The following is a 15,556-nucleotide window of genomic DNA, read 5'->3' on the forward strand; positions in this document are numbered from 1 at the left end:
ACAATTGACATGTGTGAATAAGACCCATAATCTCACATAATTACTTCATTCTGTAGTAAGAACACCTGAGACATTACTGTCCTTGGGAACTTGCAGTATATGACCCAGTATTATTAACTTGGTGCTCTACAGCCACCACTCTCTCTCTCTCTGTCTGTGTTCATCTTCCCTCCACCCCAGATTCCACACCGAGTCTGCAATGGACTTCTTTCTGTGTCTGTATCTTTTCACTAGGAATGAACTCCTCCAGCTTTATCCATATATTGCAAATGGTAGAATATTCTTTTATTGCTGGGGATTGAATCCAGGGTTGCTTTCCCAATGAGATAAAATTTTTATTTTTCACTTTTAAGGCAGTATCTTGCTAAATTACTAAGGCTGGCCTTCAACTTTTGCCAGTACTCCCAACTACAGCTTCTGCATTTTTCTTTCAAAGCCTGAATGATAAGCCAGGTGTGGGGGTACATACCTTTTGTAATACCAGGGGCTTAGAAGGCTGAGGGGGGAGGGTCATGAGTTTGAAGCCAGCCTCAGCATTTTAGCAAGACCCTCTCCATCTTAGGAGACCCTGTCTCGGGACTGGGGCTGTGGCTCAGTGGTAGAGTGCTTTCCTGGCATGTGTGAGGCTCTGGGTTCAATCCTCAGCACCATATAAAAATAAATAAATAAAATGAAGGTATTGTGTCTATCTACAACCCCCCAAAAATATTTTAAAAAGATCCTGCCTCAAAATAATTTTTAAAAACTGAAAAAGATTATATATGTATGTTTATATAAAAGAGATACCCTAATTTTCTCATTCAGTTATTCTTTAATGGACATATAGGTTGTTTTCATGAAATAGCTATTGTGGATAATGTTGCAATGAACGTGAGAGTTCCTAAAGGTGGATTTCATTTCCTTAAATTATTGCAATGGCTAATTTGGGCTGTCAGCAAGAGTAGATTGAGGTTTGCCTAACAATTGCTCTAGAATACCTGTGGGGGCATGTGTGAGTCTGTTTCCTGATGATTGGGTCAGAGAGCAGTGGGAAGACCTGTCAAGAGGCTCCAAGCTTGAAGGGTGCTTTTTTCCTGATAGCTTTACCTGTGGACACCTGACTTCAGATTCTTCAGCCTTTGAATGTGGACTTGCACCATTGGCTCTGCGGGGGTCTTTCCACCTCAGTGTTCTGCCTCTTGGACTGAATCTTACCAGTTCCCCAGTTTTGCAGCCTGAAGGCAATGGTTTTAGGACTGTTCATCCTATGATCATGTGAATCCATCTGACGAGTCCCCTTCTATATGCACATGTATACGTGTAGATTTTACTGATTCTGTTTTTCTGAAGGACCTTGAGTAACACAGGCATATGCTCAGGAAAACATCTGGATCATGTGGTATTTCTAGTTTTACTTTTTGAAAATCCCCCATGGTGTTTTCCATGATGTCCATACCAGTTTATATTCCTGGCAAGAGAGTCCAAGTTTCCTTTTCTGCACATCCTCTGCAGTGTACGGTACCTACTGTCATTTTGATAAAAGCCATCCTAACAAGAATGTGGTGATATCTCACTGTGATATAAACTGAAACCATAAAACTTCCAGAAGAAAATGGGAGAAATTCTTTGACATTGGTGTTGGCAGTAGTTTTGGGTAGGATGAAGAATGAAGAGAAACAAAATAAACAAGCGAGTCCATATAAAGCCAAAAATGCTTCTGTACAGCAAAGAAATCCATCATTAAAATGTAAAAGTAGACTGAATTGGAGAAAATGTTTGGTTGTCACATATTTGAGAAAAATTAAATATCAAAAATATATGAAAATCCTACAACTCATCAAAAAAGAAAAAAAGGGGAAAAGACTAATAACCTAATTTAAATATGGCAAAATGCCTAAATAGACATTTCCCTAAAACTTAAACAAATGTATGAATGTATAGAAACACTTTTCAGCATCATTAATTATCTAAAAAATACTTTAGTTGTAAGTTGTTTTAACGTCAAACAGAAGTATGAGTGCTAAATAGTGTGTATTCTCCATCCTACACTGGGCATCCTGAGACATTGTCAGTTCACAAAATGCCAGGCCCTGCTGTTCTTCCTCATTCCATCTTAATTGCATGAAAACCTAGAAATTGGAAGATAACTTCTTATGTATAAATTCCTAGATAGCCATGGATTTTGAAATTTACAATAAGATTAAATAGGATACATTCATAGACCTTGTTGTGACCAAATAGAAAATAGACCTACAAAATAAAATTTAACTTAATTACAAATATCCCTTTAAGAGGCTAACAGCTGGGGCTGGGAATGTGGCTCAAGTGGTAGCGCGCTCGCCTGGCATGCATGTGGTCCGGGTTCAATCCTCAGCACCACATACAAAGATGTTGGGTCCGCCTAAAACTAAAAATTAAATAAATAAATAAATATTTTTTAAAAAGAGGCTAACACCTGGTCCTGGGTGTGCATGCCAGTAGTCCCAGCCACTTGTGAGGCTTAAACGGAATGATGATTTGAACCTGGGCTTCAGAGTCAAAACCTAGTCCAAAGGCAGCCAGCCAACAATACCCTAAACAAGAACAACATAAAAGGAAAAAAAAAATGCCTTCACTGGTGATTTCTGCCAAACTTTCAATAATGAAGCACTAACAATAATTCATGATCACTTCTAAAAATATAAGAAGAAAAACTTACCAATTATTTCTGTAAGGCCAGGTTTACCAGATAACAAATCTCAAGAATGGAAATTGCATGTCATTGCACGGATTTGAGGAAGTCACTTCCTACTCAGCAGGTGTCAAGAAAATAATAATAATTATCATGATAATAATTATAATAGAATGCTACTTAAGATATGAGAAAAGTTTATTTGAACAATAATAAATGTTATAAAACAATAAATATGAGAGTGACATTAGGTGATCTTCCAAAAGAAATGATCAAGATTAGAAACCTACTTTTGTGCTGGGGATGCGGCCCCATGGTGGAGAGGTTGCCTGGCTTGTGCAAGAACCCAGGTTGAATTCCCAACGCACAAAGTAAAGGAAGAGCTTTATGTTATTAGAGCATCATAGTTACACACAGTAGTTGGGTTATTTTGACAAAATCATACATGGTGGGATTCCATCTACTCCCTTTCAGTCTCATTGCCCCTTTCCCTTTCTATGCTCCCTCCCAACATCCTCCTGTCTGCTCTACTGATCTTCCTTTCACTCATTTACTTACTTTTTGCTGGGTGCTTTCTACATGTAAATAAAGGTGGAATTTATGGTATTACATATGCACACAATATGATTGTGTTAAATCCATTCCCCGTTTCTCTCCTTTTCTGTCCCTCTTCCCCCTCCCTCACGCTCCTTCCAGCCTTCCCTGTATCTAAGATCTCCAGCCCCCTTTCCTCCTTGCTTTGCTCTGGCTGTCGTGCGTGAGAGAAAACCTCTGACCCTTTTTCTTCTGAGCCTGATTTATTTCACTTAGCATGATGTTCTCCTTTTCCATCCATGTCCTGGCAGGTGTCATTATTTAATTATTCTTTATAGCTGAGTAAAACTCCAGGGTGTGTGTTTGTATCTATTAATGGGCACATGAACTGCTTCCATGGTTTGGCTATTGTGAATTGTGCTTCTATAAACATAGATATGGCTGTATTGAAATACAGACCTAATCACATTTAGCTGGGTCTGTATGGGAAACACTTGACGCATATCCAGTACTCGTGGCTATTGGGACGTGTTTCTCTGATACACATCAATCATCCATAGGAAGAAAAGAGCATCAGTTCCCTGAGGATCAAGTCTGGAGCCATGGCAAATGCACATAGCGCCCCTCATTATGGAAGTGATCTTCGTCACCCATCCAGTCTCTGGCGTTCTGTTTCCCTTTTTATTGGCTGTGGCTCACTGCTCTGAATATATTTGTATATATTTGCTATTTAGAATACAAATACTCTGTGCCTCCTGGATCAGTGTCTGTCTTTTTCAGGTTACCATTGTGACCATGTTTAGGGGCATGATTCGATTCGGCAGCACTTAGAGCATTCACTGTGTTGTGAGCAACCACAGCTCTCCAGCTCCACAGCTCTCTAGCTCCCTGTGTTACAGATTAAACACCCAGCGCCTTCCAGCACGATCCTGATTTCTCTGCCCCCCCACACACACACTGGGGTGTGATGTTCATCAGATGGATTTTCTTTCCATGCCTTGGCTTTGTCTTAAAAGTTTAGATAATTTGACCTCTGCTCTGTGTGGCCAGTTCCTCTGATTTCTTTCCCTTACCATGTTTTCAAGGCCATCTCTATGATATTTTAGTACTCTAATTAAACTCTTACTGAGTAAAATTCCAGTGTGTGGACATACCGAATTTTAGTCATCAGTTATGATTATGGTTGTGCCTTCGGCAGGACTGCAGCTGAATCCAGGTGTACTCTACCACTGAACAACATCTCCAGACCTTTTATTTTTCATTTTTGAGGCAGATAATCCTTAAACTGGCTCATACTTAATTCTCCTAAGCCTCCAGAATTCCTGGGATTCTAGTCTGTACTTCCATCCCTAGCAGTTATTAGGTAATCTGCTGTTGGATATATGGGTTGCTTGCTCTTTGATTATTTACATTTATGAATGTACATTATTGATATTGATAAATTGATACAACTGTATATTCCAGGTGAAATTCAAATGTTTTCTTTGCAAGGTCAGCTATTCCTCAAGGTAGGAAGCTCTCTCTGAAAAGGGTTGTAGCCAGGAACCTGTCAATCTTGTGTTCTGTTACCAGGCTTTGAATTTTTTCACCTGTCACTCAGGTCCAGAGGAATCTGAGCCTGGAGCTTTGTCCACTCAGGGATGATGGGATGAGAATTAGCCAGTCAGAGGCACAGGTAGATAAGAGGGGTAAAGGGATAAAAGGCAGATAAGACTTCCTAATCTGAAAGATTTTTGTCTCTGGCTCAAGCAAAGCTCTGAATCCATCTTCAGGTTCCCTGAGGTCTGGGTGTCTGTGTCACAGGCCTTGTCACTCTGATGTTTCAAGTGCTGGAGCATTTGTAGAGAGGTTGCCTGGACACAGCAGGAGTCAGGAAATGATAAGTCTCCAGGGTTAGGTGTGGTGTAACAGGGGCTCAGGGTTGGTTTGAAGCAGCTTGGCCTAAGGTTAGGTATTAAATCTGTGAATTCCATTCCAGCACAGGTATAGCTTGATATCTGTTCTTTCTGGCCCACATGATTGCTTCACTCTGTTCCTGATTGGATACCTTGGAGAGATCTAGAGCCCTCTGTGTGGCTCCTTGCCTATACCTTACACTGACTCAAAATGGGTCATGAACACAGGGATGGTCATCATGGGAGAATCCTGACTTATGTAGAAGATTTCTTTTGGGAGCATCTGTGGTCTGTAGCAATCCTTGTCACTCGTTCCAACCCAGAGGTCACCTATTTTGTACTGTTTCCCAAGTCTGTGGAAAGCATGGTCTTTCTAAATGCTGTATTCCTCCTTCCAATTCATTACATAATTAAACATGTACCCATGCTACATTTTAAGTGGTAAAGTATTTTAATTCATTTTCACTAAGTTATTCATGGCATTTTAAAAATTTTTTGTTGTTGTTGTTTATGATTATCCACATAACAGGAATTCAGGGAATAATCACCTGACATTCAGTTATAAAACATCTTTTTATCTCTTCTCCATTTATCTTTCTGAGGCACAGATGCCCTATTGGAATGTCTTTTTGAGTCTCCCCTTAGGAAACATGATAGGATGATATGTCCTCGGTCACTGCTGTATCTTTTCCTAGTTCTCCATTAAGACCTGCAGGAGACTGACACAGGTTCCAGTAGCTGCCGTGTCTCAGTGTTCCTAGAGGATATCAGCCCCTGTTCAGTCACCTCCTCCTACAGAGCAGCTTGAGTTTTTGGAATGGAGCCTCTTGTACTAGCAACTGAGTAATCTGGGGAGCATAGGAATGTTTTGGCAGAGGTTTCATCAAAGTAGATCATGGATTGGACATTAGGATTATCTTCCCCCAACTCTAGTTTCTAATCCTTGCAGACACATTTTTGGTCTAGTATTGAAGAGAAAGTCAAAGGTGATCCTTTTCTCTAGGTCCTCAGAGTTGTGAAAGGAGATTAAACTATTCTAGAGAACTCAGAAGATTATCCAGTGAATTCTTATGGATGTTTCCAAGGCAAAACTCACTTCATGCAGATACAAGGGCACAGGACAATGCCACATGGTGGGGAAGGTCATCCAGTCCTTACGTGAGCTGGATGTTTATGGGAGAATTTCCCATTTGGTCGGATAACCTGACTTGACCCTTGAGTCAGCAGTGCCCTTCTCTGGGTTTATCAATTTAAAAAAATAGATGTTCACTAATTTCATCCTCATTTTTTATAAACTATGTATTTTATCAGTTTTTAAAAATATTTTTATTTATATTTAAGTTTATTTAAAATTTTAAGCTTAATACTTTAAAAATGTTTTAAAATATAGTGCCAAGGATCAAATCCAATGCCTCACACATGTGAGGCAAGTGCTCTACCACTGAGCCACACCCCAACCCCTATCAGTAATATTTTAAAGATATAAAAATGTTTTCTAAGAGGCAAGATATCGGTGGATTTTACTTTTGAAAAATGCATAAACCAAGGCGAAAGTTCTGAGCCTATAAGTGATACCGTTGAAGGCCCAGTTCTTTCTGTGAGGCTCCCCTGCTGCTATCACATTCTGCTCCCACCCCTGTGGAAGGGTCTCATACACTATGGGCACAGAGCACCAGGAGACTGGGGATCCAGAACTAGGTATGTTTCTGACTTTGTGGAACAGGGAATTGGATGGCCTTTCTGAAGGTATGATTTTTGGTATTGTGGGGCTATTTCTATACTGTCAAATGTGCCAAAGTCAGATTTGGGTAACAAGTAACTTTATTTTAAAGATGCTTTGAATTACTGGGAAAGTAAGATCTCAAATGTTAGGCAGAGAATGACCTGCTTTCTGTCCTTGTCCCCAATGCTGATCCAATGATAAGAAAAAGGTTCTGAGAAAATGGAAAAAGTTTTGTTGCTTTGAGAGCAAAGGAGAAATACAGGGGACTCCTTTGTTTCTAGAGGCTGTAATTATAACTGCCCTGGGGAACCAAGGCCTCACAATGAGGTTCTAAGACCACATGTGCCCTGTCAGGAGTTGTATCCTTGGGGGGCTGCAATTTCTTAGATTTTCTAGTGCCAAACCTGAACTTTTTTTAAAAAACTTGGTTATTTTTAGTTGTACATGACAGTAGAATTCATTGTGATATAATTGTACAAGCATGGAATATATCTTATTCTAGTTAGGACCCCGTTCTTATGGATATACGTGATAGTGAGATTCACTGATATAGTCATATCACTCTCTTCCCTTTTCCTACCCCACCTCCCTTCCCTTCATCCCTAAAATCTTGATTTCTTCATTCCCATGGTGCAGGAGCTGAAGGAAAGATAATTAGCCAAGGGCAGGAAGGTGAATCTTGCTCTTCCCATGGTTAGGAAGGGAGGGAGAAAGAAAAGAAGTCCATTTCAAAATAAACCACAGTGACAGAGCAGCAAGGATTATGTTCAAATCATGGAGTGGAAAGCCCTGATACATTTCGTCCACTGTCAATTTTTATGGACAAATGGCTGACTACATTTCTAAGCTGCTTCAGGCTTAAACTGGGTGATGAAGGAGTTCCTAGAATGGAAGGGTTTTCTCTGTTGTATCTTTTTCTTTTGGATTTTTTCTAGAAAGGATGAAGAGGAAATTCCAGCCTTGGTGGTAACCTGGAAGAAGCAGACTCTTGTAGAGCAGTTCCTGTTGGACTGATCATTGTTCATTGTTTTAACTGAGGTTTTGTTTTTAATTTTTATTTTACTATTGCCAAAATTTCCCTTCTCTGAACATGGTACAAGGAAGGGTCTCTAATACGCTATTTCTTTGTGGGTTCAATTGCTTTGACCTGTATAGCCATTAATTCAGAAACCCACAAGAGGTGATGGGGGATTAAGAAAAGCACAAACATGTTGATAGAAAGGTGGGATCAGGTTGGAAGCTGTCCTCTGATTGAGAACAATGATCCAGAGCTGGCTGCACACATTTATTAGACAGGTTTTATTATCAGAAGGTTATTTGTAAGAAAGTTTCTGGAAAGCAAGCAGGCTTGGAGGTTACAGAATGGGTGAGACATTAGGGTTACCTCTCTGTGTTCAGAATCCCAAGGGCCAGCATTGCCACAGCAACTGGGAAATCTTAACCCTGTATTTTCATAAGGGGAATCCCAGCCCATGTGCACCACAACCACAAAGTTCTGATTACAAAGTAATCAGACACCTTAATTCTTATCACTGTTCTCCATATCTCTTCCCCTTTTGTATTTTTGACATGCAAATGATGTGGTTTTGTTTGAAGCTATCAGATTTCTCCTCAGAGCATGTGGCATCCGGTTGTAATAATACAAAAAAGAATTAGTAGCAAACACATAATTCCAAAAGTATACCATATTATATGTTTTAATATATTCCAAGGATTAAAACCATTTAAATCATTAAGTATTTGTTCAGCAAGCCATATGGGATCCACCAGATCAGTTTGAGAGTTGCCAGTGTAATTGATAAAATCTAACATGGCTATCAAATGCCACAGATATCTTTGTATGCCACCATCACTGAAGGTCAGAACATGACTCACAAATCCTCAAAAAGTCATAATTTTTTGATGTGGGTGCCCCTTATCAAATCTCTGAGACCAGCTGGGCTGGGGATGTGGCTCAAGCAGTAGCGTGCTCGTCTGGCATGTGTGCAGTCCGGGTTCGATCCTCAGCACCACATACAAAGATGTTGTGTCTGTCGAAAACTAAAATAAATATATATATTTATATATATATATATTTATATTTTATATTTTTATATATATATTATATATTTTATATTTTTATATATATATAAAATCTCTGAGACCAATTCAGAATGAATCCACTACTGCTAGAGACATTATGTGTACTGACATAATCTTGGCACAATCCTCCCATTTAGGAAAGGCATTCAATTCTATTGTATGACTAGGACAGTAAGGTATTCCTGGATTTTCCATGGAAAGCTTAGGCATATCATCAAGAAGTCCCATTTTTTTAACTGTCTGGAAATACTATTTTTTATTTTGTATCTGGAGAGTAGATTCTTTCTCTGCTTTCTGGTTCTCATATGAACTGCTTCTTTCTGCCACACTCTTCTACAACAAGCAATGGAGCCAGCCTGCTATGAATTAAGACCTCTGAAACCCGGAGCCCTTAACTAACCTTTCTTCCCTAAATTGTTCTGGTCAGATCCTTTAGCCACAGCAGTGAAAAAGCTGATTAAACAGTATATAAATCACACATGATAGAATCTTAAGACTTAACCTTGTTTTTAGTGAAGATACATAAACAAAGCAATCTCAAACCTTTTTCCATTTACCAATTTATGTAAACAAACATAATATTTAAATATGCTACCTCATGGAGTTTAAGTGTACTAAATTTCATATTTAGTAGTTGATATTTAGCACTTTGAATCTGTAAATTAATCAGATGTCTACTTTAATTCTAGGAGAATTAATCTCATTTATATTAATTCTGATTTACTTATTTTTAACTGTAAAACCACTATGTCAAACAAATGTAGTTAACAGTATTAGTCATCTCTTTCCTGTTGAAGAAAAATCCTAGATGTAATGGATATGACATCTGAGACAGTTTATAGAAACAAACACTTTAGTAATTGCATGAACACCTAGAAAAATGCGAGCTAGTAATTTTAAAGACATCTTTATTTTTTATCTATTTACCCAATCCAAATTGAACCTTTTTAAAAAAAATCATATAAACTAAAAAGTGTTTGGATCCATTTCTTATTCAAATTTTAATTTTTGAGGACTCATTTATCTCTGTCTAATTTGATCCTATGTACATGAGATATGGGCATAAGGACATATGTAGACACAACAATACACAGGTGTACACACATACACAAAACAGGGAATATTTTGTAAGTGGAGCTCCACACATAGGAGGCAATGTTATAGATGTTTATTAAAATCTTTATTAGATTTAACCTGATAGAAATTTAAATAGAGCCTATCTGACATTTGTATTTTGACTTAATTATAGGGCAGTCCTGTACAGCTGGAAATGCCAGATGTAAAATTTAACAGCTATGCAGACACTAAAAGCAAAGGTTCAGACAGACAGACAGCCATTTCTTCTTGATGGCTATTAGATCAGCATATTCATGTCCTTTTTAGGATTTAGTAAAAAGAATATTTTAAATGTATTTCAGAGTTAACCCTAGGAAAATTGGCCTCTGAACAAGACATCCCTCTCTTTGGATCCTGTGTATTCCTTATTTTACATCTGACTATATAATCACACTCCATACCTTTATTTAAATGATTCCATCCCCCAGGATTGTCCCCTGAACTACTCACCAAAGTTCCCTGTGTCCAGGTCCCTGTTTGGGTACCAACTGCCACCCAGCGAGGGGTGATGGGGATTAAGAAAAGACAAACATTTAGAGAGAAAGGTGGCTTCAGGTGGGAAGCTGCCCTCTGGTTGAGAACAATGATCCAGAGCTGGCTGTACACATTTATTGTATGGTTTTATCATCAGAAGGTTGATTGTGAGAAAGTTTCTGGAAACAACAGGCAGGCTTGAAGGTTACAGCACGGCAAAACATTATGGTTACCATGCTGTGTTCAGAATCCTCTGTTCTTAGAAGCCAGTGTCTGTGACTCAAGGTTAAAACTGGCATTTCTGGATATTTTCCCAGAGAGACCAAGGGCCAGCATTGCCATAGCAACTGGGAAATGTTAACCCTGTACTTGTGCACAGGGAAATGTTAACCCTATATTTTCATATGGAGGAATACTAGCACAAGCGCACCACGACCACAAGTTAGTCAGACACCTTGACTCAGCACCACACCCCATACTCAATTTGATCCTTGTGCTGTGAAACCCTTTTGAGGAGAGCATTTGGCAAACACCTATCTCACAGCAGGTGGGTTTCTTGGCATATTTTAGCCACTGTCTTTTTTAAGGTATGGTTGATGGTTTCTGTTTTCCTACAGATTGGGATCTCCAGAATACATATTTCCATTATATATGCAATATTTTGCTCACTCATAGGTCAGTTCTGCAATGAAAGATAGTCCTTGTTAGTTTGTATTGAGGGGAGCCCATAACTTGGGATCAGCTCCTTTAAGAGGACTCTAGTTTTCTGAAGTCTTTTCTGTTCTAGTAGAATCAGCCTGACTCACAGAGAAGATATCTATGGGTACAAGCAAATATTTATAAGTTCCTATGAATGGGCATTTGGGTAAAGTATGCTTGTCAGTCATCAGAAGGCTATGTTTTTATACCCTAAGTGTGTATTAGACTTTGAATTGTTTGAGCGCAGAAGACACAGTTCTGAATCACTTGCTGAACAGTCCACTGGAGGCGTGGCCCTCACAAGTGGGCTTGATGAAACTGACACCCTTCCCCTAGTAGCACTCTCCTTGGAGTGTTTGATCAAGAACAGAGGGTGCTTCAGGAAGAAGGGTGAGCCTATGCGATTTTTGTCTGCACCTGGCACTGTTGTCCCAGAGTCCCAACTCCATTATTTGCCCCTTTTCTCATTATCCTCAGTATAAACAGATTTGGAATTGGTTTGCTACAAGCTGAGGTGCTAGGGCCCTGATAAAGAAGTTTGTCCTTCCTAACACTTTTGACTGCCCTGTCAGCAGCCTGATTTCTCCTGGCCACACAGGTATCAGTTGTCTCAAGGCAGGATAGTGCAGGATCACCACCTGCTATGGGGTGGACAGCCTGTATTATTGACAATATTTTCAAGGGCATCCTTAGTGTCCTCTTCTCAGCTGTGAGGAGTGCTCTTTCTTTCCAGGTGTCTCCATGTGCATGTACCATCTTGGAGGCATGTTTTGAGTCAGTGTAAATGCTTACCTTCTTTCCTTTGGTCAGTCAGAGCTCATGTGAGAGAACTTAGCTTGGTTTTCTGGGCTGATGTTGGTAGCAGCAGAGTCATGTGCCATGACTGCAGAATACCCAGATATCCACTGGCCATTGCCTGTGAACTTGCTTTCATTAGTGAAGACCCTTCAGTCTGGCTCAGCTAATCAATCAAAAGTCCAACTTGCCAAAGAGTCTCCAAGCTTTCTGAGCAGTCACATTGTATTGGTCCATTGTCATCTGCTGGCAACAGGTTTGTTTGATTTAAGGTGACACAGTTTCTCTTGAAGTTGACATTTAGATTGTCGAAAAGGATGGCCTGGAATCTCCCTACCCTCCCAGCAGTCAGCTGACACCCATCCTTCTGTTTTAGTAGGATAGGACTTGGTGAGCAACAGACCCAGTGATGGATTGTCCGAGTGGGTTTCTCAGCCTCTTGTGGTAAATCACTGACTTCAGTCACACCCCACAGGACCCTCCTTTCATGGTGTGGTCAAGCTGTTCCCACACACAGGCTACTGGTTGCAGTATACCTCCAGTGTGTGTAAGAGAACTTTAGCATCTGTACCTTGTTTCTCATTCACATAGAGTCTTAACACCTTCTGTGAGTCAGGCAGGCCTAGGGCAGGGGCTGTCATGAGACTTTGTTTTAACTTCTCAAAGGCAGCTTGGCCTTCTGTGTACAGTGGAATGTTTTATTTGTTCCTTTTAAGGCCTCATGCAGGAGTTTACCTACGAGCCCAAAATTAGCGACCCAAATATGCAGCATGCTGACTGTTTTAGTCAGCTTTTTCAGTGTTGTGACCAAAATTCCCAACAAGAACAATTTTAGAGGAGGAGAAGTTTATTTCAGGGTTCCTGGGTTCAGAGGCCTCAGTCCATAGGTAGCTGACTCCATTCCTCAGGGCCTGGGCTGAGGCAGAACATTGTGGCAGAAGACTGGTGGAGGAAAGCAACTGGGAACATGGTACCAGGGAGCAGAGAGCTCAACAAGGAAAAAATATAAACCCCAAAGGTGTGTCTCCAGGGACCCCCCTCCTCCAGCCACACCCTGACTGCCTACAGTTACCATGCTGCAGCTGTCAGGGGTTAATACACTGACTAGGTAAGACTGTCATAACCCAGTCCCTTCATGTCTGAACTTTGCATTGTCTCACATGAACTTTTGGGGGACACGAAATATCTAAATCATAACACTGACATTTCCAGGAACCCATGAACCTGTCTCTGGTTTCTGACTTCTATAAGGCTTAAGCTAGCCTGCTTCTGATCTGACATCAAGATTCAGGTTATTGGCTAATCTGGAATCCTGGGTAGGTGACTTGTTTACAAAATAAGCCACTTTAGTAGACATCTCATATCCACATGAGGTGCAGTGGTTTAGCTCAGCAATAGTATTTGAAAATCAGAATTCATAGTTGGGGGTTGGCTGTAAGCAGGTCATCTTCATATTGTGAAAGGATTCCTTTATCCAGCTATGACTCTCACAGCTGACACTTTAAGACTTTCATTAAATAGTACAAAAGATTTTTAAATCCCTGAGATAAGATACTCCAGCAATCCTGGATGATTATTTTTTATTGAAGTCCTGTCGCTCAAAAGCAAACAGTAATTAGGGATTCCTTTTCAGAGTATTGCAAAAGAACCCCTCTTTTAAATCTAGCCCTTTGAACCAGACACAGTTACCTGACATCACCATTAGTAAGGTGTATGGATTAGGTACTGTGTGGCTGAATATCAGAAACGATGTAATTTATAGCTTTCAGGTCTTGCCCAAGTAAGTATTCATCAGTGTGTGTGTGTGTGTGTGTGTGTGTTTTGTTAAACAGCCAGGATTGCGGTATTACAGAGTATTTGGCAAAACTAACCAAATCCATCTTTTAAGAACTTGTCTGCAATAGGCTTCAGATCCTTATCAATGCTTCCCTCTTGAGAACGTATTGTTTCTTCTAAGGGCAGTTTACCACCTCCTTAAACAAAATCATCTTTGTAATGACATTAATCAGCTTTCTCAGAGTCTCTTTGACCCACAGAGTTATTTACTTTTTTTGCTTTGGTACCAGGGATTGAGCCCATGGCCACTTAACCACTGACCACATATTGTTGTTTTGTTGTTGGTTTTTTTTTAATTTGGGGGAAAAAAATTTGGGACAGTCTCACTATGTTGCTTAGGGCCTTGCTAAGTTGCTGGACCTAGCTTTGAACTTGGAATCCTCCTGCCTCAGCCTCTCACCCTCCCAAGCTGCTGGGATTATAGGCATGTTCCACCATGCCTGAGTCAATAGAGTGTTTAAAAAAAAGGGGGGGGGGGTCTATAACACATTGATTTATAAGTTTTTTAAAAATTGAGTATATTTTCATCTATATGAAAATTTATTGTTTTAATGTATAAAAAGTTGACATTTTTGTCTTTGTACATAAAATATAAATATCATTTGATCAATTTTGTTAACAGGTTTCCATTACTGTGCTCATTTATAACAACAGCCTTGCTCTGAAAATTCTTTTAACATTCACACTTTCTTTTGACCTTACTATTCTTTTCTTCTGAATTTCAGATCAAAATAAACTTGGGTAAAAATCAAACCCTGCCTTTTACTGAGTGCTTCATAAAATGTTATAAAAGATAAATACTCTTTAAAAATTTTTTTAATATTTATTTTTTAGTTGTAGTTGGATACTATCTTTATTTCACTTATTTATTTTTATGTGTTGCTGAGGATCGAACCCAGGGTCCCACACATGCGAGGCAAGCACTCTACCACTGAGCCACAACCCCAGCCTGATGAATACTCTTAATATCTCATTATTTGGGGTGTTACGGATTAAGATATGAAAAACCCTTAAGGTGATTTGTACACATTTGAAATGATCAAAAGGATTGTTGTTGCTGTTTGTTATTTTATTAACACACATAAATCCCGTAAAATATTTGAAGTAAGACTCATCAGTGAATGTTTTCTTCAGTGGTCTGCCTCTTGGCAATTCAAAGTTTATCTTGTATGGCTATTACTGGAATCACTTGAGAGCTTACTGCATATTCAGAAAACCAGGCTCCATCTCAGAACTGCTGACTCAGAGTCTTGTTTTAATAAATTTGATTTATTATTGTACAATTACAATTTGAGAATTACCCTTCTAAATCACCATAACACTCTCACATGAAGAATATACACAATTTATTCTGATATATAACATAACAAAATGTATACACTTGTTGTGATGCTTACTTACTTCACTTTTTCCTCAGAGTTAGATCATATATAGGATCATTATATTCAAAAGTATCTTATTATATAATGGAAGTCCCTCACCTGCAAGAGAGCCATTTCTTCTAGATCTCATTTCAACTTCAGTTAAATTTTAAAAACTCTGTGAATGACTTTGTGGTCAATGTGCAATTTATATGCCAATTTTCATTCCAGGAACTGATGACATTCAGGGATGTGGCCATTGATTTCTCTGAAGAGGAGTGGAAATGCCTGGATCCTGCTCAGCAAAATTTATATAGAGATGTGATGTTAGAAAACTACAGAAACCTGGTCTTCCTGGGTGAGGATTCCTTCCCTTCAGAATTCCTAATTA

The 15,556-nt window shown here is 39.3% G+C and overlaps 1 protein-coding gene and 1 long non-coding RNA gene across 7 annotated transcripts in view; one reads left to right on the top strand and one right to left on the bottom strand.

Annotated features, from left to right (window-relative positions):
- The window catches only part of LOC110599075 (zinc finger protein 519-like), a 57,630-nt gene that overhangs the window by 6,928 nt on the left and 35,146 nt on the right, over positions 1 to 15,556 (top strand). For 4 of the 6 annotated variants that reach the window (XR_013429852.1, XR_013429853.1, XR_013429854.1 and 1 more), the window contains exon 2: positions 15,397 to 15,523. The exons of the other annotated variants lie outside the window; for them this stretch is intronic. Coding sequence is in view for 1 of the 4 variants with exons in the window: in XM_078030474.1 (XP_077886600.1) it covers positions 15,397 to 15,523 (127 nt within the window). In the remaining 3 variants the exon portion in view is untranslated. The remainder of the gene's footprint in view (positions 1 to 15,396; positions 15,524 to 15,556) is intronic. 6 annotated transcript variants of the gene reach the window in all.
- Positions 8,484 to 10,754, bottom strand: LOC144369978 (uncharacterized). The gene is made up of 2 exons (XR_013429858.1): positions 10,451 to 10,754; positions 8,484 to 8,842 (listed from the first exon to the last, which is right to left on the bottom strand). It is a non-coding gene; the product is annotated as an uncharacterized LOC144369978 (long non-coding RNA).

This window comes from Ictidomys tridecemlineatus, chromosome 13 (assembly GCF_052094955.1).
Source record: "Ictidomys tridecemlineatus isolate mIctTri1 chromosome 13, mIctTri1.hap1, whole genome shotgun sequence".
Classification (NCBI taxonomy): Eukaryota; Metazoa; Chordata; class Mammalia; order Rodentia; family Sciuridae; genus Ictidomys; species Ictidomys tridecemlineatus.